The sequence below is a fragment of the Filicampus tigris genome, chromosome 6, assembly GCF_054856515.1.
Source record: "Filicampus tigris isolate MCC_2025a chromosome 6, RoL_Ftig_1.0, whole genome shotgun sequence".
In the NCBI taxonomy this organism is placed as follows: domain Eukaryota; kingdom Metazoa; phylum Chordata; class Actinopteri; order Syngnathiformes; family Syngnathidae; genus Filicampus; species Filicampus tigris.
In genome coordinates this window covers 8876719-8904203 of record NC_141222.1, presented here as the reverse complement: position 1 = coordinate 8904203, position 27485 = coordinate 8876719, and the positions used below count along the sequence as shown (strand labels likewise).

The 27485-nt window shown below is 44.3% G+C and overlaps 1 protein-coding gene and 1 long non-coding RNA gene across 4 annotated transcripts; one reads left to right on the top strand and one right to left on the bottom strand.

Moving 5' to 3' along the window:
• Positions 1 to 21291, top strand: pycr1b (pyrroline-5-carboxylate reductase 1b). Of its 2 annotated transcripts, none has more exons than XM_086033252.1 (9): positions 1 to 119; positions 600 to 693; positions 7502 to 7572; positions 8638 to 8817; positions 8916 to 9023; positions 9514 to 9627; positions 14089 to 14181; positions 14322 to 14485; positions 20429 to 21291. In XM_086033252.1, exons 2-9 carry the CDS (start codon positions 627 to 629, stop codon positions 20607 to 20609), a joined length of 978 nt encoding a protein of 325 aa, XP_085889378.1. In that variant the 5' UTR covers positions 1 to 119; positions 600 to 626; the 3' UTR covers positions 20610 to 21291. The 2 variants fall into 2 exon arrangements, with proteins under 2 accessions (XP_085889378.1, XP_085889379.1); XM_086033253.1 differs by lacking the exon at positions 20429 to 21291 and adding an exon at positions 17633 to 18756.
• LOC147145662 (uncharacterized) lies at positions 17409 to 24961 on the bottom strand. Of its 2 annotated transcripts, XR_015087114.1 has the most exons (3): positions 24738 to 24961; positions 18762 to 20586; positions 17409 to 17769 (listed from the first exon to the last, which is right to left on the bottom strand). It is a non-coding gene; the product is annotated as an uncharacterized LOC147145662 (long non-coding RNA). The 2 variants fall into 2 exon arrangements; XR_015087113.1 differs by having other exon boundaries at positions 17409 to 20586.
• Between the last annotated feature and the right edge of the window lie 2524 nt (positions 24962 to 27485).

The window sequence follows — 27485 nt, the reverse complement described above, 5'->3', positions numbered from 1 at the left end:
CTGCTTTGTCTAAATAACAATTGTGGAGCACTTAGCTCAGAGGTTTCTGTGTGAGGCTGTGAGCGGCAAGCCACGTTGACACCAAAAAGTGCTTGTTCCTTTTTCCCCGACGCCGTAAGGTATGTGTCGCGTAGACAGTTGTCATCTGTCAGTTACGGGTCATCACTTCGTTTACCCAACCAAAGGTAGCCATCCCGGCTTAAGCGCGTATTTGCCGTGTTTCCTGCTCATACTACTAAGTAGCTAGGAATGCTTGCTAACACTGTAGCTATCTAGCAGAGGACAAGTTGACATCCGTTAGCATGTCGTATGTTGCATCAGCATCTTTTGAATCAGCATCAATATTTGTATCACTAGATCAGTGAACTTGGCATGTGTGATGCATTTCGATGTGTATGATGAACAGAAATAGATTTAATGTTGCTCCTTAATGTCAAAGATCCGTGAGCTTCCGAAAGTTTTCAACTATTTTTTTTCTAAAACTGTTTTGGCATTCTCACCAAAATAAGACTTTATAATAAATACGTAATTTGTATACGATTGATTATAATGTCATTGGGGTCCATTTTGCTTTAATAATGAAACTTTTTTTCTTTCAGACCACAGAGGCCACATCATCAGTCAGAATGAGTGTTGGATTCATTGGAGCGGGCCAGCTGGCTCATGCACTGGTCAAAGGTTTCACGGCTGCAGGTGAAGCCAGTTTACGTTTGCCAGAAAATTGCTTGTTAAGTTTATGCTCAAGAAAAAAAACAACTTCTACTTGTATTTCTGTGCAATGCAAATACAACTTTGCATATTGAACCAAAGTGGTACTTCTAAAATGTGACTTGATGCAGTATAGTTTTTCTCAACCAAAATCAGGTTAGAATCTGACAAAAATCTCATGGCACAGCACCAAACAAAAGTGTCTTAAAAAGTATATATACTAAAAAGGATTATGATTTAGTGTAATCACAAATTCACTAATGCTGTGTGACTGTAACCTGTCCTTTTTCAGAGGTGGGCATTTTACAAAATTTTGCTGGTCCGTCATCCGTCTGTGGCCTCAGTACCCGTCCGTCATTCGTCAGTCCGTCATTTTTTCAATCTGAATAGAATTGTAATCACCAGTTGGCCAGTCCATCAGTTAAGTCCGTCAGAAGTCTGTTGGTTACACACAACAAGTGAATGAATTAAGATAAGATAAGATAAGAATGCCTTTATTGATCCCACAGTGGGGAAATTTTCGTTGTTACAGTAGCAAAGATATAGGTCACACAGGGGCGGCGGCATAATGTGGCCATTAATGTATAACATTGACGGCAAACATTTAGAATCAAACCTATGTAGATATACGCAGTAACATGTGTATATACACATGTGTATACACACCAACCTACATCTACATAAAAAATATGAGGAACACTCATTTCGGCCTGTACATAGTACAGAGGAAAAAATACTCTAAGTGACAGTGCTGCAGTGCTGTAGTGAAATGTAAGGAACAGCATTGGATAAAAATAAAACTAGACTAACAGTAGTGGGGAATGTTGAGTATTGCACGGTATTACAGTAGTGGGGAATATTGGGTATTGCACGATACGAGCTCAGGTGCAGGACTGCACAATTGCACTAATGACCGCCAGTTTGTAGAGACTACACAATGTTCTTGTTAAAGAGTCTGACAGCAGCAGGCAAGAAGGAACGGCGGAATCTCTCCTTTGCACAGCGAGGGTGTAACAGTCTGTCACTGAAGGTGCTGTGGAGTGCTGTTAGGGTGCCCTGGAGGGGGTGGTCCGGGTTGCCCAGCATTGATGACAGCTTGGCCAACATCCTCCTGTCCCCCACCGAGTCCACAGAGTCCAGGGAGCAGCCCAGGACAGAGCCGGCCCTCTTGACCAGTTTGTCCAGCCGCTTCTTGTCCCGGGCCGAGACGCCGCCTGCCCAGGTGACCGCTCCCTGGAAGATGACCGATGCAACCACCGAGTCATAAAAGTTCCTGAGGAGTGTCCCCTGAACCCCAAAAGACCTCAGTCTCCTGAGTAGGAAGAGTCTGCTCTGACTCTTCCTATAGAGGGCGTCTGTGTTGTCGCACCAGTCCAGTTTATTGTTCAGATGAACACCCAGGTACTTGTAAGTTGAGACTCTCTCAACATCTGTTCCCCGGATATTCACTGGTGCAGGTGAAGAGTGCTGGCGCCTACCGAAATCCACCACCATTTCTTTGGATTTCCCCGCATTGATCAGGAGGCGGTTCTGCTGGCACCAATCCACAAAACCCTGAGTAAGTTCTCTGTACTCCCGATCATCTCCGCCTGTGATGAGGCCGACAATCGCAGAGTCGTCAGAGAACTTCTGCAGGTGACAGGTAGGGGTGTTGTAGTTGAAGTCCGAGGTGTAGAGGGTGAACAGGAAGGGAGCCAAGACAGTTCCCTGTGGGGCCCCCGTGCTGCAGAGGAGCACGTCAGACACACAGTCCTGTGTTCTCACATACTGTGGCCGGTTTGTGAGGTAGTCCTGGATCCATGTGGTGAGGTGGTGCGCCACCCCCGCCCGCTCCAGCTTGTCTCCCAGTAGGGTGGGCTGGATGGTGTTGAAAGCACTGGAGAAATCAAAGAACATGATCCTCACAGTGCTCCCCGCCTTCTCCAGGTGGGAGAGTGAAGTGTGGAGGAGGTAGATGATGGCATCATCCACACTGATGCCAGGCTGGTATGCGAACTGGAGTGGGTCCATTGAGGAGCTCACCAGGGGGCGCAGGTGGACAAGGACCAGTCTCTCCAGGGTCTTCATCAGGTGAGACGTCAGCGCCACCGGTCTGAAGCTGTTGAGCTCCTTCGGGTGGGGGGTCTTTGGCACCGGGACCAGGCAGGATGTTTTCCATAGCTGGGGGACCCTGCCCAGCTTCAGGCTCAGGTTGAACATGTGCTGGACAATTCCACACAGCTGGTCTGCGCAGGATTTGAGGAGCTGGGGGCTGATGCCATCTGGACCCGCTGCCTTCCTCGCCTTCATCTTCTTCAGCTGGTTCCTCACCTGAGATGTTGTGAAGGCCAAGGCTGGACAGGAAGGAGTGGTGGCTATCTGGTGTAGCTGGGAGCTGGAGTCTGTGGAGAAAAGAGGGGAGGGGGTGACACGCCCAGCAGGAGGAGTAGGTGGAGACTGCAGCAGGAGAGACTGAGTGGAGGCAGGCATCTGATCGAACCTATTGAAAAAGAGATTCAGCTCATTTGCCCACTGCAGGTCCCCCTCAGTCCGGGTCTTGGGTTGTCCGTGGCCTGAGATGGTCTTCAGGCCCCTCCAGACTCCCCTGGCGTTATTCTGCAGCAGCTGCTCCTCCATCCTCTTCCTGTAGGACCTTTTCCCCTCTCTGATCCTCCTCCTCAGCTGGCGCTGCACAGTCCTCCGCTCCTCTATGTTGCCTGACGCAAAAGCCCTCCTCTTCTCCTTCAGGAGAGCTTTTATGTCTGGTGTGATCCAGGGTTTGTTGTTGGAGAAACACCTTACTGTCCTGGTGGGTATGGTGTTCTCCATGCAGAAATTTATATAGTCTGTAACAGTGTCCGTTAGACTACTAATGTCTTCCCCATGAGCATCGCTGAATACTTCCCACACAGTTGTGCTGAAGCAGTCCTTTAAGGCCTCCTCGGCCTCTCCAGACCATCTCTGAACCGTGCGGGTCACAGCTGGCTGCCTGCGGACCAGAGGTTTGTACACAGACTGGAGAGCCACCAGGTTGTGATCAGCTTTGCCCAGCGGGGGGAGGGGCAGTGATGTGTATGCCTCCTTGGTGTTGGCATAGAAAAGGTCCAGTGTTTTATTGTCTCTGGTGTGGCAGGTGACATACTGTGTGAATGAAGGCAGAGAGGAGGAAGGGGAGGCATGATTGAAGTCACCAGAGATGAGTACCAGGGCATTTGGGTGCTGTGTTTGTAGCCTGCTCACTGCTGCAGTCAAGACATCACAGGCTGTGTCGCAGCTGGCAGCTGGTGGGACGTAGACGGTCACCGCGATCACGTGACTAAACTCTCGCGGGATGTAGAATGGCCTCATGCCAACAGCTAGCAGCTCAATATCCCTGCTGCAAAGCTGCTCCTTAATCGTGATGTGCCCAGGATTACACCATCTATCGTTCACAAACACAGCCAGCCCTCCTCCTTTCCTCTTTCCACTCTCCAGCGTCCTGTCCGCGCGTATGATTTGGAAGCCGTCCAATTCTACGACCGCGTTCGGCGTTAGCGTTGTTAGCCACGACTCCGTGAATAGCATCAGGCTAGCCTCCCGGAAGTCCCTCTCGTGCCGGGTAAGCGCCGCTAGCTCGTCCATCTTGTTGGGGAGCGATCTAACATTCCCCATGATAACAGACGGGAGGACGGGATGGTATCGTCTCCTCCTTTCCCGGCGTTTAACCCCCGCACGAGATCCCCGTCTCTTCCTCCTCAGCTCACGGGGGATATCGGGTCTCGCCCCGGGAGCCGGCGCATGGTTAGCACGGAGTGCTAACAGCTGATTCCGGCTGTAAACAATGGGGGCTCGGCTCCGAGCCAAGTCGCCGGACACGATCGCGCAAAAAATAGCAATCAGCAGCAGCAAGAATACCGCAGTTTGGGTGTCCATTGCTACGCAAGTTACGACTATCAATTATACGAAAAAGGTATGAGGTAGAGTAATATTAAAGAACAAAAACACACGAAAAGGCTCACCGATGAGCCGGAGCTACTGTAGCGGGCTGCCACTCGCGCGGCGCCGGAAGTCGACATTAGCCTTGACGTTAGCTCAACCAAAATAACTTATGCCTTAAGTCAGCCCATTTGCGCCACGAGTTACGTGGAAAACTTTAAGCACAATGAAATTGATCACAAGCCGATTGTTGGATAACAGAGTGCAAGTAAATGTATACAGTATATGTTAACAGGACAAGTTGGGACAAAATATCAGTGTGGCGAGCCCTCAGATGTCGCTTGAGATTTGTCATTCTTTCCACTTTGTTTGTGGCCACATTCACCGTTACCGCTGTCTACAATGCATTATGTTGTTCTTTCTGCTGAGTTCTGCAGAAAGTATGTCTATATCCTTCATTTCGTTCGTTTCCGACCACTAAACCCATTTGCTGTCTCTGTCGCCATGGTCCGTCAAAGGAAATCGTGTCGGCGTGCGTGAGCCGAGACCAATGACCGCAGACCTGTTCGTGTTTTGTTGTGCTGGTGTGTGCGACGCGTGCGCTCTGCGTGCTGTCCCGGCGGTGGGCGTGCCCAAACGAGGATAGGTTACACCAGCATTGCAATTTTTTGAAAGACAGATTACGTGTACAATAGGAAGGGATGTCATAAATTTTGAACGTCTGACGGACCACACTCTAACAATTTTGTCCTGTCTCGTCTCATGTACATCACGTGGCTCCAAAGAGCCACGTTTAGCTCGTCATCGTCTCGTTATCGTCATGAAAAAAGAGGGCGTGAACTAAATATTTTCGTCATCGTCATCGTTGACGAAAACAACACTGCACCACAACCTAAAAAACAAAAACAAGAAAACAAGTCAACAAATCGGGCGTCTGTCATTGACGAACTGAGAGTTCCGTCGGTACATTTACTCTGACGGATGAAAATCCACATATCTCAGTGCTTAGTCCGTCATTTTTTAAAGTCCCCGTAATTCATCAACAAAACAGGCGTCTGTCAGTGACGGAATGGCGGACCTGTCAGTCATTTTGTACCCGCTGTCATCTAGTGGAAGAGCATCTTAATTATTCTGCTCATCACCATACTTCGCAGGCATGGATGGATACAAACAAACATATATCGTGTTAAATAACTAATACTTCTCACACCTATTCAGTGAAATTGAATCATTTCCTGTGGCAAACCCAATAATTTCTCACTGTAGTTTGGATTCAGGAATCACTGACCTAATGGTCATACAATTTGGAAATTGACCAAAATGTAAAAACAGCACATCGATGATGATGGAAAATAATCTAATTTTTTTTTTCCCCCATAATAATTGCGATTGCATTTTTTTTTCAAGGTACTTTCTAATGTATTTCTCAACAATTAATCTTTATTACAACAAACAATATTAGATCTGTTATGTATTATAGAATACTGAGGTAAAGGCAAATTAAGCATTACTTCATATGAAAGACAGTTTATCTACTACAATTAGAGGTACAGGTATATAGTTACTAAATATTTTGATGTGTAGTTTGGTAAGCGTTCACCACAACGTAATTCTGCCGCACAGGTTTGTTATAAGCATAAGTATATTGATACTATACTGTAAAGGCACAAACCCGAAGTGTAGATTATAACAATGTAAAACAAATCATTAGTTTTGCCACTTCCTACATATCACTTTGTTTCATGAAACATATGTAAACATGGACTACACTTTTTAAATCACTCACTCAACTTAACAATACATAAAATATACTGTATAAAATCAAAGCTTACCTGATCTCCAGTTAGTAACATCACACACGCCACCTGGTAGGAAAAGTAAGATAACGCCTGCTTACGACGTCATATTAAGCGTCAGCGGGCATTACCACTCGGCGGCGTCCCAACAGCTTTTCGTCTTTCTTTTGGTTCGAAACATACAGCCGAATTAATCCTCTTATTTCACCGCTTGACAACTTTACACGGATGCGGTTTTGTCGTGGCCCAAGAAGCCGCACACTGTCGTCTGCGTGTGTGCGCTCAAACTTCGAACACACACAAATCGAAGTCAACGGTGGCACGCACCGATGCCATGGTAGACACTTCCTCACACGCGCTCCGACATACGACAGCAGCTAAAAAATCACAAAATAGACAACACACGTACACGGTGAGTTTTTTTCCCCCCGCATGCGGGAAGTTTTAACCATGCGAGGTGAAAAAGATCAGGCATGCTGTAGCTGCAACGTTAGCTTCTGGTCAGTGAATCCCTCTCCCCCCTGTGCTGCCAATAAAACAATGACCGCAACCGCAGCCTTCACGATAACAAAATCTCAAATTGCGATTATATTGCAAATGCATTAATTGTTCATCCCTAATCAATAGCTACTATAGGTAATCATTTTTCAACGTTAACAATAGTTTTTATCCATTGTATCCCTTGCGGTGTAAAAAAAAAAAAAAAGACGCTGCTTTTAATAGGCACTTCAATATTTTAATGTTTCAACACTAACACTTAGTGGTTAACTTACTTCTACACTTGCATGGCAGACATTTCTATATAAATCCAAGTTGTTCCTATCATTTAAAAAAAAAAAAAAAACATTACCTACACTATTTCCTGTACAGTTCCTAAGGGTTTTATCATGTTGAGAATTTCATCCCAGATTGGAAAAATTACATATCACTATTGTCTTTCGGGAAAATACTGAATTCGGAATGAGCTCTAAGTCAAGCAGCATCGTATTCATATCCTATTGTACATACTATAAATTGTAGTTCAATAGGATCTGCCCCCAGTTTTCCCATCTTTTGTTTCTTTTTAAAAGTAAAAAAAAAATTCTTTAAATGTCATTCCTCAGGTGTGATCGCAGCACACAGGATCACAGCCAGCTCCCCAGACACTGATCTGCCGACAGTGACTGGCCTTCGGGTGAGTTTAACCTTTTAAAAATATACGAAATGGTCAGCTGCTGTATGTTGGGAAATTGGTCAAATTTAATCGTGATTTTGATTTTGGCTTCTCTCGATCATAAAACCATTATTAATTGAAGAAAAACGATTCAAGTGCTGACTGGCAGTTTCTCTGCAAGCTGCTGACATTATGAAAGTACCGCGAATGTACCATTTTACTTGTGCAGCAGACATTTGCCCTAAAGTCGTTCTCCCTTCCCTGAGCAAGCTTTAAACATTTTAATGACACCCCAGTTGGAGTTTACTGTAAAACTAAACTGTAAAACTAAACACACAACAAAAATGATTGCACACACTGTATATTTAAATAAACGACATGCTCTTTTTAAAAACATTGCCAATGCTAAAGTCAATGTAAAATTCCATTGACATGCGAATGGCAAAATTATCAACGATTCGCGAGAGTGATATTCCTTCAAATAACAAATATAAAAAAAACATATTTTAATAGAGCTCAGTCACAAATTTCTTCTAATCTTAATTAATCCCTTGACTGTTCTCCATGTACGCACGCATGGCACCACGCTGCCCCTGCAGGGCCAATGCACACACAGCAGGAACAGCCGATATTTCGGGGTTTTTTTGTTTTTTTTAATTGCTATTATTTTAGTAGATTCTTATTTTACTTTGTTACTAATTTGTCTGGTTGTTCTTTCAAGTTATATTTAAAGTTGAGTTTTTAAGGATTAAACGAATTTTAATTGTCGTACCAGCACACATTTTCACTTGATATGGCACAAAATACAATACCAGAAGTCCCAGGTTAGCCCAATAAGTCCCAAGGCTAGTGGAAATAAAAATAGAACAACAAAATAAGCTAAAACAGATATGATAACAAGATAAGGGAGATACTGTACTTATTCATGGTTTGAATTTTGCAATGCCGCACCAAACAAAAGTATCTTAAAATTTTTTTTCCCATAATTGCTCATTGAATGTGCGCCCATCGTAGGCTTGTCCTGATGCTGCTTGGTGCTGTCATTACATTATTTTATGCTGTATCTAAGTTACTTCTTTTTTGTAGAAAATGGGGGTGAGCCTGACCACGAGTAATAAAGAGACGGTCAACAAGAGTGATGTGCTCTTTCTGGCTGTCAAGCCACATATTATCCCATTTGTTTTGGATGAAATTGGGCCAGACATTGAAGACCGCCATCTGATCGTCTCTTGTGCTGCAGGTGTCACCATCAACTCCATTGAGAAGGTCTTTTTCTTTTTACGTATAACACGTAGTCTACTCATCGTTGTTGTATCTTTGTTATTTATAAGAGTTTCTTTTATCTGACCTGTGGCAACTCTTAGAAACTGCTTCAGTACCGCACAGCCCCTAAAGTCATGAGGTGTATGACCAACACGCCAGTGGTAGTGAGAGAAGGAGCGACAGTATATGCTACTGGCACACATGCAGAGGTAATGAGAGAAACCTGCAGGCACGCTTTGTGAACGTCATTGCAATGTTTGGTCCTTTTCATTGTTTTAGCTTTAGTCTGTTGTTGGTCTAATTTAAAACTGAGTGGATAATGGCTAGATGTATCTGTTGTCTTGTTAAAAAAAAAAAAAAAGTAATGTACTGCATATGTAATTGACATTAATTTCTTAAGTTTTTTTTTTTTGTCTGTTGATGACATTATACAAAAACGTTTTAGCAGTTTGTGCCTAAAATGTAAAAATGTCATTTTATTCTATATGATCTTGTCCTAGCAGTTAGCACATTCGCCTCAGTTTTGAGGTTTGCGGTTGAAATCTAGCTTCCTGTGGAATTAGCATGGATGACATCCCCTGGTTTGCTTTTTACCAGTTTCCTATGGTGTCCTCCCACAATGGAATAGTTGTTTGTGACCTGCGATCATCTTCGCTTTTGTTGAAAATGAGCTTATCTGTGTTGCGTTCTTCCCATCAGGTGGAGGATGGGAAGTTGCTGGAGCAGCTGATGGCCAGCGTAGGCTTCTGTACTGAAGTGGAGGAGGACCTCATTGATCCCGTCACTGGCTTGAGTGGCAGTGGACCTGCCTATGTAAGTTACTTGGTGGACAATATTAACTACTTGAGAATTTTGGCAGTCACCGTGGTACTGGAGATAATATTGTGTGATTGAATGAGCACAACCTCCACCCTTCATATTAGCAGTTAAGCCACAGCAGGTGTGGTTGTGCTGTTCCATTTCGCCGGCATCTTTGTAGTTTGACTTTCACAGCAAGATTGTTGCGTTGAAAATGAGGAAACAGGAAATTGGCACAGAGCCTACACTTCGTTTTTTGGTGTCTGAGATACCAAAAAAAATGAAGAGCAATAATACTTTTGTCAACATTTTTACCACCCACCCAATCATTTAAACCTCAACATTTTTACCACCCACCCAATCATTTAACCCTCGGGCCTTCTACTTTACTACCCTTTCAGATATTTTGTGGTCATTTCTGGCCACATGGTCTTTTTTTAATTTTGCTTCTTGTACCAGATTTTTAACTTGCACCAGTTCTTGTCATTAGTATCCATCCATCCATCCATTATCTCCCGCTTATCCAAAGCCGGGTCGCGGAGGCAGCAGCTTCAGCGGGGAAGCCCAGACTTCCCTCTTCCCAGCAACATCTTTCAGCTCTTCCGGAGGGATCCCAAGGCGTTCCCAGGCAAGCCGGGAGACATAGTCTCTCCAGCGTGTTCTAGGTCGTTCTCGGGGTCTCCTGCCGGTGGGACATGCCCGGAACACCTCACCAAGGAGGCGTCCAGGAGGCATCCTAACCAGATGCCCGAGCCACCTCAACTGGCTCCTCTCAACGCGGAGGAGCAGCGGCTCGACTCTGAGTCCTTGCCGGATGGTCGAACTTCTCACCCTATCTCTAAGGGAGAGCCCAGACACCCTGCGAAGGAAACCCATTTCGGCCGCTTGTATCCAAGATGTTGTTCTTTCGGTCATGACCCACAGCTCATGACCATAGGTGAGAGTAGGAATGTAGATCGACCGGTAAATTGAGAGCTTCGCCTTTCGGTTGAGCTCCTTCTTCACCACGACAGACTGATACAGGGTCCGCATCACAGCAGACGTTGCACCAATCCGCCTGTCGATCTCCCGTTCCATCTTACCCTCACTCGTGAACAAGACCCCAAGATACTTGAACTCCTCCACTTGGGGCAGAATCCCATCCCCTACCCGGAGAGGGCACACCACCCTTTTCCGGATCTCATCCACCCCCGGGGCTTTGCCACCGAGGAGCTTTTTGACTACCTCGGTTACTTCAACCCCAGAGATGTGGAGAGCCCACCTCAGAGTCTCCAGGCTCTGCTTCCTCAGTGGGAAGCGTGTCGGTGGAATTGAGGAGGTCTTCGAACGTCCCGAGTTGAGGTCAGCAGCACCCTATCTCCACTAGGGCCAAGGGTATCCTGGTCCCAAGTGCACATATGGACAGCCTTATGTTTGAACATGGTGTTCGTTATGGACAATCCGTGATGGGCACAGAAGTCCAGTAACCGAACACCGCTCGGGTTCAGATCGGGGGGTGCCGTTCCTCCCAATCACACCTCTCCAGGTTTCACTGTCATTGCCCACGTGAGCATTGACGTCCCCCAGCAGAACCATGGAGTCCCCAGGTGGAGCGCCCTCCAGCACACCCTCCAAGTACTCCAAAAAGGGTGGGTACTCTGCACTGCTGTTTGGTGCATAGGCACAAACAACAGTCAGGACCCATCCCCCCACCCTCAGGCGGAGGGGAGGCTACCCTCTCGTCCACCGGGGTAAAACCCCAATGTACAGGCGCCAAGCCGGGGGGGGGCAATCAGTATGCCCACACCTGCTTGGCGCCTCTAACCCTGGGCAACTCCAGAGTGGAAGAGTGTCCAACCCCTCTCGAGACGACTGGTACCAGAGCCCAGGCTATGTGTGGAGATGAGCCCGACTATATCTAGTCTCAGAACCTCTCAGCCTCACACACCAGCTCGGGCTCCTTCCCTGCCAGAGAGGTGACATTCCATGTCCCAAGAGCTAGTTTTTGTTGCCAAGGTCCCTGTCTTCTGCCGCCGCCCAGCTCACACGGCACCCTACCCCTTTGGTCCCTCCCACCAGTGGTGAGCCCATGGGAAGGGGGACCCACGTGTCCTTTTCGGGCTGAGCCCGGACGTGCAATCGAGCCAACAGGCGCTCGCAATCGAGCCCCACCTCCAGGCCTGGCTCCAGAGGGGGGCCCCGGTGACCCACGTCCGGGCAAGGGAAAACGTGATCCATTAATTGTATTCTTCATAAGGGGTCATTTTGAGCCGTGCTTGGTCTGGTCCCTCACATAGGACCTGTTTGCCATGGGTGACCCTACCAGGGGTATAAAGCCCCAGACAACTTGGCTCCTAGGATCATTGGGCGGCACAAACCCCTCCACCACAATAATGTGACGGCTCATGGGGGGGTCATTAGTATAGAATATCTTATTTTAAGAATATCTAGAAAAGAAAAAAAAAGATAGTCATTGGTATAGAATGTCTTTTTTTTTTTTTTTTTTTTAACCATTCAACTTTCACTTTGTACAATACCCTGGTTGGAAAACGTCTTACATGAAACTTTCATATTCTCAGCCAGCAGAAAGCTTCCACTTCTTAAAGGAACACTTGGATGATCTTAACATTGGCACTTATATACCGTATTGGCCCAAATATAAGATGGTGTTTTTTGCATTGAAATAAGACTGAAAAAGTGGGGGTAGTCTTATATTGGGGTCTAGACATTATACCCATTCACAACGCTTGATGGCGCCAGATATCATTGAAGCGAATGCTGAACTCCGCAGGCCAAAGCAACCCCTGTCACGTGAGGATGGGAGGAGCCAGAGGATGGGATTAAAGCGGAAGCCAACCCAAACATATTTTTTTCAAGAATATGTTCACAGCAGGCCCACTAGTTGAAACACGGCATTCTGATTAATTTTGCGTTTGTGGAATATAAGTTAAGCAGCAAAATGCACTTGTTTTGAGCCATCTCTGGGGCCGGCCATTTTGTCTTCTGTCAACTGAAAATGACATCACAACTGCTCACAACGACCAATCATGGCTGACCTGTTTTCTGAATCTGAGCCGTGATTGGTCGCTATGTGTGGATGCTATGTGTAGATGTTAACTACATCGTAGCTCGGTGGAAATGATGTGTACGAAGCGCACAATTTTATTAATTTGATTTACATGGACACATTTATTTGCGTTACAGGACAGGGACAACTTGGATTCTGAGAGGGGGTGCGACTTATACTCCAGTGCGACTTATGTGTTTTGTTTTGTTTTTCTTCTTCTTTATAATGCATTTTATGGCTGGTGCAACTTGTACTCCGGAGCGACGTATAGTCCGGAAAATACGGTACTTTTTATGTCCAAGAGATGCCGTCAATGCAGCAACGGCGCAAGATGAATGCTACCGTTTACTTATTTGGCGAGTGTCATTTTCAAAACTTATTACCGGTAATCAAAACAAAACAAAGCGGATGGACCAAGCAGACGATTGTAATTTGCAGCCATAATTTCAATCGTTGTGACTTGGAAGATGAAGTGTTTTGGTTGCAGTTTGGAAGGAAATGGCTCCATTGAACAAGAATCCATGGCTGCCTCACTTCGGACCCATGTCTTCTTTCCAGCTTAAGTTAAGGCGCAGCTCCTCAGGCTTGGCTGTCGTGGGAACCTCCTTGCGTGGGCATCGTTGTCTCCGTACCAGGGCTATGGACCTAATCGCCGTCACGCTCTGTGACAGACTGGTGGCAGTAAACTTCCAGCTGCTCACCCCGCTGACTAGACACTGGAATGATTTTTCCTTCAGCTAGACACTGGAACGATTTTCCTTGACTTCTGATTTAAAATCTCCTTATCCATCAATTTGTTGGAAGTACTTTATGTAATAATATGATGAGGTGATTAGACATTCATAGTTGCAGTCACAACTGCCCCGAGGGAAAGAATAACAACAAAAATGAGTTACCCCTGATTTATCAAGACCCATTTGCAAAGTCTAGTTGGAAAGGCAACTTCAACCTGAATACTACACACCAAGAATTTTGAAAATCCCTTCTTTGGTTAGGTGACACTAGTGTCAGATTCAATTCCATCTCCCAAGCTGTTCTCCAAGCCAACCAGCCTGCAAAATTGCAGTAAAGTCACGTCCTAAAAAATGCTCAAATTAAATTGGAACATTATTCATGAGAAGAGCAGTGTGAATAGGTCGTCTGCGTACTGTAGTCATCGTTGTTTTCTAGTGAATGTACTTGCCGTGGTGGATTTTCGAGGCATTTGAAGTGCTCATTCCGTGTTTGGAATATTCCACCAAGATGGCTGCCCCTTGTCACATTGCTGCTTTGACCATGCAGATTCATCTGCAGCATGTGTCTTATCTGTTGCAGAATGTACTGACAAAAGGCAGACAGCACCCTGGTGTAGAACAAAAAACTGCAGAGGATTTTTTTTCAATGACCGATGAATGCGATGGTATCCTGAAAGGATGTGTGTGTTTAAACAGGCGTTCACAGCGCTGGATGCACTAGCAGATGGAGGAGTGAAGATGGGGCTACCCAGGAGACTCGCTGTCAGACTCGGAGCTCAGGCCCTATTGGTCAGTGGCGTTCGGTCGTTCGTGTGTTTTTCCCACATTTAATTCTCTGATCCACTGGCAGTCTGCACACAGGCAGAGAATATTCTTATGTCTTAGCTTTCAGTTTGTACTATCTCAGTAATCCTTAATTTGTTCTGCAGGGAGCAGCGAAGATGCTGCTGGACTCTGAGCAGCACCCTGGCCAGCTGAAGGACAATGTGTGCTCACCAGGTGGCGCCACCATTCATGCCCTCCATGTCATGGAGAGTGGGGGCTTCCGCAGTCTTCTGATCAATGCAGTGGAGGCCTCTTGTATTAGGACACGGTAAGCCAATTGGACCTGGAGAGGCTAATCTGTTCCAAAATTGATCTTTTTTTGTTTTAGATGTTATTCTATATCACCGATATTTTTTGGGACTGTTTATATATTCTATTTAAGAAATTGTATTCTATTTAAGAAATTATATACATAAGTGTAAATATGTGCCACACTCACATATATACTTAATGTTGCTGTTGAGCTGAATCCCACTCCAACACCAATCCTTTAAGGAAGTTTAAAAAACAAACAAAAAGGCATCTTGCACCACACCGTTCTCGTCATTATTCGGTATGTCACTGATTAAAATGTGAAGACACGTCACCTACGCCAGTCATCCACATCAAAGTCCGCACTCATGCCAACCCCTGACCAAACTAGCTTTAAGGGTAAGTCAAACCCCCAAATTTCTTATTATCTTCTATGCAGCCCCACTAGTCTACTGTAAACATGGAATCCTGATTAATATTGCGTTTGTGGAATATGAATTGAGCAGCAAAATCCACCCGTTTTTAAACATTTTGGGAGGCTGGCCATTTTGCTACTTGCTGTTGACAGAAAATGATGTCACAGTTGCACAGGGCTCAGATAATGACCAATCACAGCTCAGCTGGCAAATGTCACATGACCAAACTCCGAAAACAGCTGAGCCGTGATTGGTTGTTATCTGAGCCCTGAGCAACTGTGACATCATTTTCAGTCGACGGCAATTGACAAAATGGCCATCCTTTTTAAAATGAGCAAAGACTGGGCTTTCTTTTGTAACAATGAAAGATGCATTTTGTAAACCAGTGTGAAAAGTCTCACTTTTTACTTCCTGTTCGGCTGCTAATACATAAGCACTGCCAAATATGGGCACGCTGTTGCTGCTTACCTACCAAGCGAACTTTCAAAATGGGAAGGAAAAAAAACAAGAGCATAAAAATATGAAGGTCAACACAGGACACGTCAACAGTTTTTGTTGAATGTAATGGCAACTCCACTAAGAAAGAAACTTTTAACAAAAACAAAACAGCATCACCAGCACAACTAGACGGCTAAACTAGCATAGCTTGTGATCTCATATGCTGGGAGGTTGTCTGCAAGGTCATTCTGCCTCACATCTTTGGCATCATTTGAGCAAGGCTTCACATCTTCAGCGTACTGAATTTCGCAAGCACAAGTTGCTTTCTTTGAAAGGCCAGGCAGGAAGTAGACACAGGTGTTCCTAAAATTTATGAAGAATTTGTTTCAACGTGTTAGAGTACTGCATAAGATAAAAAGAATATCAAAATTAGGGATGTCAATAGATTTAAAAAATTTATGGGTAGATTAATTATCATCTGATGGACTATTAAGTAGCTTTCCATGCTCAAATCAAAATGATAATGCTAATGTTAGCTATAGGAAATTTGGATTGCTAGCAATAAATAGCCATCAGCTTGATAGTTCGCTATTTCACACTCACGCAAACAGCCACGCAACAAACTCAAGAAGCCTGTAGAAAGAAAGAATAATGTGATGACTGCAAACCGCAAATACACCGTTTGAGTAAAATATATAGGAAACAACTGTGGAAAGATCAGCCATACTGCAATGTTTCCCCCAGAAAAATTGCTGAGCCTGGCGGTAGAAAAGCTGACCGGCGTCATAATAGACATTTCATTTTCGTAAACATGTAAAAACATGTTTAATGACCAAATAAAACAGTTGATTAAAAAAAAAAATCACTTACCATAGCTGCACTTCAACAAGCCGTGGCTGTTTGTATTCCAACAAGTAGTATGACGGTAACGACACAGTGCGGTATCGTAGCGTTTGCTATCCACCCACCCATCCATCCTTTGCTGAACCACTTGTCCTCACCAGGTTCGCAAGCGTGCCATAAACTTGTTAGTTAGCACATCTGCGCAGCCCCGCTTTTGTTTACGTTGCCTCCAGTGCCTTCACTGCCTGCGGTGGGTGCCAGGCCAGACAACAATGCGCGCGAGTCCTGCTTTCTCGTTCGGGATGTTGAAAGTGCAGTAAAAAGTCGCTCAAGCTCGTCCCTTTGGACTGTGAGACAATGTCGGTTAAATCCACACGATTACAGTATCCAGTGGTTAAGTTAAAAGGGAAATGCACGGCTCATTCGTCATCACACTCGGGCGTCATGGAGGCTGAAGCTGCTTCCCCGGAGGAGGGGTCACCACCAACCAACCCCATCCCCCATAGGCCGTCGGAAAGTCGGTACTAGCCGTCTGTTTGGCGTGTCCCGCAACGTCGTAAAGTCGGAGCTGTTGTCAGGCGTCTTCAACATGTAGAACTGGGTCGGGCTGTCGGGACAAATGATCAGTGTGATTGGCTGTTAGCTGGCGAATCAGGGCACTGGACAAGAAAGGGAAGTGACAAAGGCGGACAAATGGTGAAAATCGAAGCTATTCCTCAGGAACTACATCAACTTCGCTCATTTTTCTTCGCTCATGGCTGGCTGGCTGGCTGGCTGGCTGGCTGGCTGGACAGAAAAGTGCAAAAAAAAAAAAAAAGACTGCCTTTATTCGACATCACGGTCAAAGGCTGCGCTGATCGAATGATGCAAGGCAAGTTATGGGAAGCTAGTGAGACACAGCTAGTTATACCAGGTAGGACTTATTTTTATACTTGAGTTTATTTTGATACAGAAACCGTAATTGTTTGGTATACTAACTCCGAAGCCCTGGAGGGAGGTGGCTCTACTACTCACGCATGCGCAAAAGGTCCGGAGTAGTTGGCGTCTCCGTCGGCTTTTGCAGTGTGTTCTTCCGTCATTTTCCGGTCCGACGTGCCGACTTTTAGGCCAATGCGACAGTTGGCCACGGCGGTCAACGTCAGATTGGTGTGTCGAGACCTTAATGGTATACTGGGTGAAATATATTGGGCGCGACAAAATGTAAGGACCGAGGTGCTTTAAAAAGGATGAGGACGGACTGGGTCGGAGGACGACCATTTTTATTAATGAGGAACGAGAACAGAAGGGCACCCCGGTCACGCATTTGGAGGATGGACCGGCAAAAAAGGGTAAAGTGCCCATCTCTGCATTTATCAATGTTATCATTTAGTTATTTCAATCATTTAATTACATGTTATGTAAATTACCATCATCTCAAACAATATACTTGTCATGGTAAATATTTTTCCAAGTAATCGTATTTTCAGGAGTGGCCACAGAGATAGAGGTGGAGACGGACATACAGTGATGACACAGCCATGGATCAGACTTGACGATGAGTACCCTCAGCTGGAGCGTGTGACTTTGAGGACTCCGTGAATGCCGAGATGCCACCGGAACAGAGCTGCGAGAAAAGTTTAATCACAACATACAAATGAATGCACTTGACAATATCATGAGTAGAAAATTGCACAGATGTATAGCACATCATTCTTATTTGTAGTATTATTTGTAAAAAAAAAATAGTGAAATTGTATTTCAATTGTTTTAATTGTGGCCTTTGTAATCAGCGAAAACGTCGTCCTTATTTATGACACCATACAAGAATTTACACACTTTGATATATACGGGGGGGTGCAAAAATAGGTATGCAGTGGTGTCACATCGGTGAAATTAGTTACATGATGAATCTATTTTTCCTGTTTTCTTAATAAACAGTAAGTATTATATAGGTTATAATCTCTTTTTGTAACTCTACACCTACTTTTGATCCCCCGTATATTTACAGGTGATCTATTACAATAATTTCAAGAGAAAGAAATGTCATGGGGCATGCTGAACAGGAATGCTGATGACATTGTTGGAGCCGGGCTGATTTGCCCAGAATGTAGAAGCCACAAAAGAAAAGAAAAATAGTTGGTTAGACGAGTGTTATACGATCACAAGTATGCATTGGAAATAGCTACTGGGACAGACTGTGGCCCAGAATGAAATATTGACAAACTATAATCTGATGCATATAAAACGTACAGTGACTTTTCATACCATATCTAAATTTTGATTATCATTTATGCATACAGTAATATACATGTGTATATACAACACACTACTTCAGAAAAATACTCCCAACTTGTGAATAATTAACATTTCTACCACACAATCAGGAGGGCAATGACACTCTCAATGATTAAAATGAATGTTAGAAGACCTCACTCGCGTCACTATCTTTCAACATAAGATAGCTGGCAGTATAACACGATCGGACTGTAATCAGATACAATATCGATCAAATTACGAGGCATGTGTTTAGCGTGAATTTTTTGCATTATGTCCTTGGCTATTGTGTGCTATGACTACTTTTAATTAAACAATAAAAACTGAGTGACCAATACTTACCGAGTGCTTGTCATCACTCTGAAGATGACCCCGTTGGGTCAGTGACGTTAGCACACACTGGGTCAAACTCGCCGGGGGGGGCCAGTGGGCGTTCCCAGCTCACAAAAATATTGAGTTTCCTGCATATTTTGAGTTTTTTTTCATTGCTTTTTTAAAAAAAAACTTTTTTAACCAAAGTAATAATTGTGATCTTATATGTACTTGTACTCCTCTTTAACTCATTCACTGCCATTGACGAATTTACTTGTCTTTTCAGTCCAGCCATTCAATCCCAAGAATTTGGGGACAGATCAGTAGTATCAATTTCTGAAAACATGTGAAAATGACCATTTCTGTGCATATGAGGTTTTTGTGGGACAGTGATGTGTATATCAATGTTCCTGTGCCTATTTGCAACTCACTATCTGTTCTGATGTTTTCTAACCTCTCCTATTTGCTGAAACTCAGATGTTTGCTCTTTTTGTGCTATTTTTCAAACGGCCAAAGCTGCTACAAGATGGTGTCAAAGCCAGGATTAATTGAAAAGCACTGCTTTGACATCAACTTGTGGCCTTTTGGTGCCAAGGGACTAAGTTGAAGTGACGTGAGGAGCTTCTATTAGCAAAGTTAAAGCCCCTTCCACTTGAAAAGTCTCTTGTGGCATAGGTTCACACCGCAGGCAAATGCGTCCCTGATCTGATTTTTTTGCCCATATGCGACCTGTATCTGTTTATGACAGTCTGAACGGCTTAATTCCGATTTTTTTTTTTTCAAATGCGACCAGGGTCGCTTTCGTATGTGGTCCTAGATCGGATACGTATCCGATCTTTTCCATTGCGTTCGCGGTCTGAACGGCCAGGTCACATATATCCGACATTGACGTCATCCGAAGCCCAAAATGCGCCCCGCGTAGGCGGAGTTACAGTGCTGGCAGCAGGGAGATTGAATCTACAAAAGTTGTTTTGAGAAACACTATTGACTTGATATTTTCTTTAATTTAATCCCACTTGAAACATGAAGCATAAAATGGACATTTACGGCGATCGTAGTAATTCAGCCACGATCGATTCATTTTTTTTACGCACGGTTGTGATGTGACGTCATCGTTAGTGACGTCTCCATGAAATGAGATATTAAAGCCTCGCCTCGTGATTTTCCCCAAATACGGTATTTATTTCTACCTCCTACCTAATCGCTTGACTGTATAAATGCCCCAACACGCTGGACCACTTTTACTTCCGCAAACACAACGTCGTCGTCTCTTCTTCTGCGCATGCGGGTCACTTTCGTGACACGTGTTCATACTGCAGGCAAGACCGAGGTCACATTTAAAATGTAATATGAACGTTTACACCAAAAAATCCGAATTGAGCATTAAGACCTGCAGTGTAAACCTAGCATATGTGTCTCCTGAAGGATTTGCGCTATTCGTGTCAGGGTTTGTCTCCTGTAATACTGGATGGATGTGTAAAATGTACATCTGATGGTGCAGCCATTCAATCTTTAAAAAAACAAAAAACAAACACGGTCAGTCATATAGCATTTGTCTTGCTCATTCCTAATTGCCAAGTTACTGTCCAGACCAAATGAATGTTTGTCAGGAGCTTTCACTTGACTCTCCCTGTTCTTAATGGCAAGTGAAAAGTTTGAACCGAGTTTGACCGTGAGCTTCCTCTTTCTTCCTCCAGGGAGCTCCAGTTTCTGGCTGATCAAGAGCGCATCTCTCCAGCAGCCATTAAGAAGACCACGCTGGACAAAGTGCTTCAGCAGCCCGGAGTCACAGTCAGTGGAGTGGGCAATGGAAACGGCAAATCGGGGCTCAGCCTGTTCAACAGCAATCGCAACTCTGGAATCAAGAAAAAGAACTGAAAGTAACGAAACACAGAAAGACAAACAAGCATATTTCAGATAACCAACTTACAGACGGCCATGCGTCTCATATAGTGTACATCTGTGCCAGGCACCATGCTAGGCTGACTCAGGTGGTGTCTGAAATGGCCAGACCAATGATACATATTTCCGTCACCAAATTATTTATTTCAGCCTATTTTCTACGACAGTGTCTCTTGTGAAGGCACGTGTGCATCTATGTTGCGTTGCACCTGTACTGTCTCGCGTGCACATCAACATAGATGGGCAACGGATAAGCGCATATTGTCTGTTCAAAGGCAATGTATCGTTTGTCCGCTCAATAAACACTCAATAATATTTAAAAATTGGATGTTACCAAGCAAGATATTGACTCTTGTTTTTCGGAGACTTTTAAACAATTTTTTTCTTATACGAACACCATCTCTATGGACATATTGAAGACTGATGTTTCTTGTACAATAATGAAGGCATTAGTAACCCTTTTCAATTTCACAAGTGTCCAATGTATCACACGGTCCTGTTCGACCATGATTTAAAAAGTATCACTTAAGTGCAGTCCGTCCTTATTGTGTGTTTTATAATTTCCCAATTGTTTTGAATCAACCTTCATTTTGGAATGGCAACCACTTGTGGCTTGGTATTCCCATTTTATGCCACATTAAACAAATTGAAGCAAAAAGTCGTTTGGCTTCCATTTTGGTTTGTTGTGCTTTGTTTTCATGCTATTGATTACACATGGAAACTAAGCAGCTCTTGCTCTCCAAGCGATGATTGAGGATACACCCAGGCCTGCGGATGGTGGCTTTTTCTTATGTCCGTCCATTTGCATGTTTATGTAAAGCTCCAATTTGTCTATTGCCCTAACCAGTAGAGCTGGGCATCGTCTAACAGCCACCGCGTTCAGTCCTGCGTATTTAATCGACCACGTGGTCCCGGTCCATCCCTCGTTGTCGACAGCCAATCGGCGTCGAGAACGTAATCTTCACGCCACAAGCAGGCGCCGCACAAACAGACACGCCGCCAAACAAAGAAAAAATATCAAACAAAAACGACAAATGCACAGCGTGGTGATCAGTGAAATAAAAACAATATGGGGCACATGTCATTGCGTCTGTGCAAGGTACACAACATGGTACACAACACTTTTCTTTTTTATTTTGCCTTACTTGGCCGTGTGTCAGGAGTGCGGCACATGCATGTGACGTCGTACAGGTTAAATCCTTTCTCGACATCGTTTGGCTGACTCGGACCGACTGGGGCCACGTGGGTCGATTAAATATGCAGACAAGAAATAGGCGATGCCCAGCTCTGCTAACCAGCATCTGTCACTGTCATCTAAACTTAGTAAGGTTAGGGCTGTGTATAAATAATCGAAAAGCTTAGTAGTAGTGACACACAAAGGAGCTCGAGATCTAAACCCACCCCTAACGGAGTATGGCAAAAGAACTCGGCACTAAAGTAGAAGTGTGTGTGGGGACTGGTAGAAGTACTGATTCCACTCCTTAAAAGTTAAAAAGCACAATGACTTAAAATGTACTTGTGTATAACAAATACCTGTGATTAACATGGCACAATCTGCAGAGCTGGGTATTTTTCCCAAAATTTTCCTGGTTGGTTTATCACCTTCCGTCTGCAGCTGGGGTTTTGTTCGGCCGGACCAATTAGTAATCGCCTTGGGCTATGTGACAGACCGGTCCGCCTATGACGGACTCCCATTTTATAGGCGATAAACAGGAAACTTCAAAAAATAGTCGTACTAAGCATTGTCGGAAGACCATTTTCCCCGTTTCCCCACAATCCGTTGGAATTACATCGTTTGTACAAATGGTTCGTGAGTTGCGGTGATATGAAAAACATGTCATCTTCGACACTTTCCACTATGACGCCCGGCTTCCCCCGCTCTGTAATGTATGTGGTATCGACAGAAAGCTCCACTTCTCTGCTTTCACAATCAGTTAGAATTACCACAGCTGGGTATTCCATCAATGTGCCGAATGCCCATTTTGCTGACGGTCGACGAATGACGGGCCAAATTTTAAAATAGACGGATTAAGCATCGAGGAAACCTCTTTATTTAGTTCGTAAGATCTAGTTCGTAAGTAAGCTGTTTTAAGAAACTTGTTTCGTTGTTGTTTTGCTGAATGCGTCGTGCTTGGGTGGCTGAGCGCGCTCCGCTCGCAGGGCTCAACTCTGATTAATTTAACGGTATATTTGAATAACTTTATGAGTTTCCGAACAGAACATTGTTCAAAAATGCCGTTCATTGATTAGCGTGGACGAGACTGGTGAGATACAACAAGGGATATGCCGGGTGAGGCTGCGATGATGATGATGATAAATCCAGCCGTGCTCTCCTATGACTTCTCGCGCAGGGGTGTTTATAGTCAGACACGCTAGCAAAAGCCCGTTTAAAATTTTAAACGGCCCATAGGCAGGCACTATTTTTTCCGGCCGGACAAAAAGGCGGATAGACGGACGGCGGATGAGTACCCCGGCTGTAGGCGATAAACGGTCCATGAATATTTAGTAAAATGTCCAGCTCTGGTAATCGCCTATAGGTTTGCCTATCACAAGTGTTAGCGTTTCCGCCTACCAATTTCGACTAACTTCCACTAGCATCATCGTGACATGAAAGCAAACGTCTGAAGACAGATATTAACCAGACCCCACATAGGAGTGGTAGTATAAGAAGCCTCATGTAAAGATGCTAGGCTCTGTAACAAGTGTGACGGGGAAGCATGGCACTGTGGCCTCGGCACCTGTCAGTCAAAGATGAGTTCCCGCCGGGTGCGCAATACACATCGAAATACTGCATGAAAATCATCTAATTGAAAATGAGGCGACAGAGATTACATTATACATTTAAAAATAGATGCAGAAAACACTTTTTTTCAACAAGCCAGAGCAAATTTTTGTGAGAGGAGTGCAAAACTACAGAGCCCCTTAGGTGACATGGAAGTAAAAAAAAAAAAATGCGTTCCCTCGAAAAAAAATTTGCACAAAAATTGAGAGCTAACGCAAAGTTTTTTGCGAGGGAACGCATTTTTTTTTTGAATGCATGTTTATGTACTTACGGGTCATTTTCCGGTTAAACAAAAGCAACAAAGGGAGCGTTTTCAGCCGTGGGCGAGTTTAATTGAATTGCTTTGAAATTCGCCTGAAATACAAAGACATGAAATCAGTTTTTGACATTAAGCACGGTTTCCAAATAAGCTAAAGACATTTGAAGCGAGTGCTAAACAATAGAGGACATCTCTTGACCGCAAGGAGCATTCCAAGTTCTCCTCCATTATTCTTGCCGGCCGTCTCCGACGTACTGTCGTCTCTCAAACAGCCGCGCATTAGAGGCTAGGCTCGGCTAGCTTCCAAACTGAGCCGGAAGTATACACGCATTTAAAACAAAATGCGTTTCCACGCAAAAAACGTTGTGTTATCTTGTAATCTTTGCGAGGGAACGCAAAGTTTGTTTTTTTTTTACTTCCATGTCACCTTAGGGGCTCCGTACAAAACAAGACTTGCGCAACGTGATCACACGAAAATGGGGGCATGAAAAAGGCCGGAAACTAGTCAGTTGCCACAGACCTACATACTGCTGCATTTCACACAAGCACCATAATTCAGACCTTCCCTGAGGTGGTCAACTACCAATCCTCCGGCTGAATCGGAGTCCTATAGGCTCTAGTCTACGGCGCAATGACTCCAATATGGCAGCAATGACCCAACGTCAGATGAGCACGACAGCCACGACACATGTAGAGGGCGAAACAGCACTCGTGGTTGTATCAGCAGAAACAGAGGACCACGCCGAGCAGAAAAGACCACTGTTGGTGGAAACATCAGAAGCAACAGTCACCACATGGCCGAAAACGCACCGTTGGTAGAGTTCTCAGACGCCAACACGCCAGACGAGCCAAACACTCGAAAGGAAACGACGCTGAGAAGCAACGTATGGCTTGGCCAAACACAGCCAAAGCCACCATCAAATCAGCTACTTGGTGGTAGCTTTGAAGTATGATCAAACACAAAGCAAATGACAAAATATGTGTCGCCCTGTAAGTCTGCCAAAGCACCGCTGCTGAACCAAAACGGCCACAGTAAGAGAAGGACTGAATAAAAGTGTCTTACCTTTAGACTTACACTTCACCGGTACCGGACTTGACTGGCGATCCAGGTAGATTCCAGCATGAACAAGTGTAGCTCACGCGGCACCTCCGGGCTCGCTACCCCAGTTGTGATCCAAATCACAGGTCACTATGCAAAAAACGATAAGCAGTAGGAAAAGGAACGAGTTGTGGACTAAAGCTGGAAACACAACTAGCCACAACCACACTCTACCAAAGCACAAAAACAATAAAGAGACTTGCCTTGTGGTGACACGCGCTTATATATGCTAAGGGGCGGCAACGCTCACATTTGACTTTGTTCTTTTTCACATCTCGCCCTCTGCATACGTTCGAGTGTGCTGGGAGTCAGGGGATGAAATAGGATGGTATCCCTCTTTTATACCTCAGGCTTTCTTGCTGTTCCCAGCTGTCATAATGTGAACTTACTATCAAAAAGATGCTAAATTAGCTTGTGAAGCAATCGAAACCTTATATAAGATGGACAATTTGAACGACCGGAATCTGGTGGTTCTTAGGCTTGTACAAGGCAACACGTATGCCATGACTCATTCTTGGACCTGACAACATGAAACAATTCTCATAAATGAGGCCATGGACAGGGAATATCTTGCTTTTCCAAACCTGTTGGGTCATTGTCGTTAATGCACCCTGGGTCGCGTTCATCTATGTCGCTGCTGTCCCTCTTTTTTCCACCTTATACATATCCACAATCTCAATAAATTAACCACAATCTCTCTATGTACTTCTTTGTTTACATCGTTTCGTGTCTGCCGAGGTTGAAAAAAACAACAAGCCTATTTTTGACAAAGTAACCAGAACAAATTACAGATTTCTGTTTACAAATATGGGGAGAAAAGGTTATCAGTAAAGATAAAAAATCTACCAAAGTAAGTATTTGTACTTCATAACTTCCCACCACTGCACATGATTTACAATGCAGGGTCTTTTTTTTTTCCCTATCATTGATCCAGAGGCACAAGTCGATTGCTGTTTACTTCAATACCTTCAAAGATAAAGCGGATGTCCACCCCAAAATTATCTTCACAATAATAAGTTCTATGCAGCCTCACCAGTCTAAACTTGATATTCTGATTAACATTGTGATTGTGGAATAGGGCTCAGGGCTCAGGTAACAATCAGCTATGGCTCAGCTTCATTAAACAGTGCTGAGCAGCTGTGATGTCATTTTCAGTCGACGGCAAGTGACAAAATGGCCGCCCCCTTAGATGGATAAAAAAACGGGTGGATTTTGCTTCTTAACTCATATTCCACAAACGCAATTGTAATCAGAATGCCGTGTTTAGACTACTGGGGGCACTTACAACATTGTAAAGAACATTTTGGGGTTGACTTCCCCTTCAAGTACAAGAAGGGGAAATCAATCATAGACGCTCGAAGTGCAGTTCTGATGACCAAGGAAGTTTTTGTACTTGTAAGATGAGATGTGTTTGATCTGCTCCTGTAGTAAGTCCTGTTCCCTTTTAAATTAACAGATGCCACTTTGTGTTTGGCCTAAAATGTGCTTGTGGATCTCTCTGAGGATACGCAGGCACATTAAAATGGGTCAAGAATGATGGAGAAAAAGGATGGTCGTGTGTGAAGAACCACAATCTCATTCCAACTGAACAATGTATTGCTGCTTCCTTACACTAATATGCCCTTGCTTGTGTCACTTGCTTATAATGTGGCCACCCGCGTGCGTTTATTTAGGCCCGCAATGGCCGCTCCTGTTGTGTTGAAGTGTCTTGGTAGTCCCTCTTTTATGCTCAAACATTCAGTGCTTGCAACTGCTGCCAAGATTAGACATACCCCCAGATACATTCACTTTGGTCTCATTGTTAGATTTCTGCTACTTTGTGTACGCCGGGCACCTCTTGAAAGACTTCTTTTTGTCAGTCAATTCAACACCAGAACTACAACATCAGTACAGCGGCAGATAACACTTAGCGGATCGTGTCGAATGGGGGATTTGGTTTGTGCATACCACAGTCCAAAATGGGCTTTCTATCTACAGGTAAACCAGATGCTACCTGTCATCTGCATCCAATCAATTTAATCACTGACCTTTGCCAGCAACATGCTTGTTTGCATATCAAGGATGAGGATGCCAGACACCAACATGACTGAATTCAGTGAAGCACTTTTGCAGTCATCCGACAAAAGCAAAGAACATCTAACACCTTCCACACTGAAATGAACAATCGAGACAAGTGTGGTAAGAGGTGTTCTGAACATGTGGGGTTTTTTTGCACTGCTGTGAAATCCAGGCCGGTATTGTGTCAGTTTGATGCAGCTGTCACTTGAAACAATAAGACAAAACAAAAAAACAGTTTCTATACATGTCATGAATGTATTTAGTCGGGAGCTTCCGAGATAGTCCTTCAGGACTTGTCAGTGCCTTTTCTAGGGGGCTTGTCCTCCTCATTATAGAGTCACAGATGAGCTGCAGCCTAACCCAGCCGACTCGGGGCGAGAGGCAGGCTTACACCCTGGACTGGTTGCTACACAATCACAGGGCACATACAGTAGACGAACAAACAATTGACTGTAAACACATTCAAGCCTGGTGACAATTTAAAGCAATTTAGTGGCTGTCTGTGACTTTGGAAAATAAATCAGGAGAATTTCATTTAAATTTAAAGTAGTTATTTTTTGAATGTAATTCTAAATTAGAAGATGATGTTGATCTTGTAACGGTAGGCAAACAAACCATGAATAAATTAGAGAATAAAAAGAAAACAGAACGCAT

Excerpts from the sequence above, each read along its gene's own strand:
- pycr1b (XM_086033252.1), top strand. The coding sequence starts at position 627 with ATGAGTGTTGGATTCATTGGAGCGGGCCAGCTGGCTCATGCACTGGTC. Across the intron at positions 694-7,501 it reads CAAAGGTTTCACGGCTGCAG|GTGTGATCGCAGCACACAGG; the intron begins GTGAAGCCAGTT and ends GTCATTCCTCAG. Across the intron at positions 9,628-14,088 it reads GTGGCAGTGGACCTGCCTAT|GCGTTCACAGCGCTGGATGC; the intron begins GTAAGTTACTTG and ends GTGTTTAAACAG.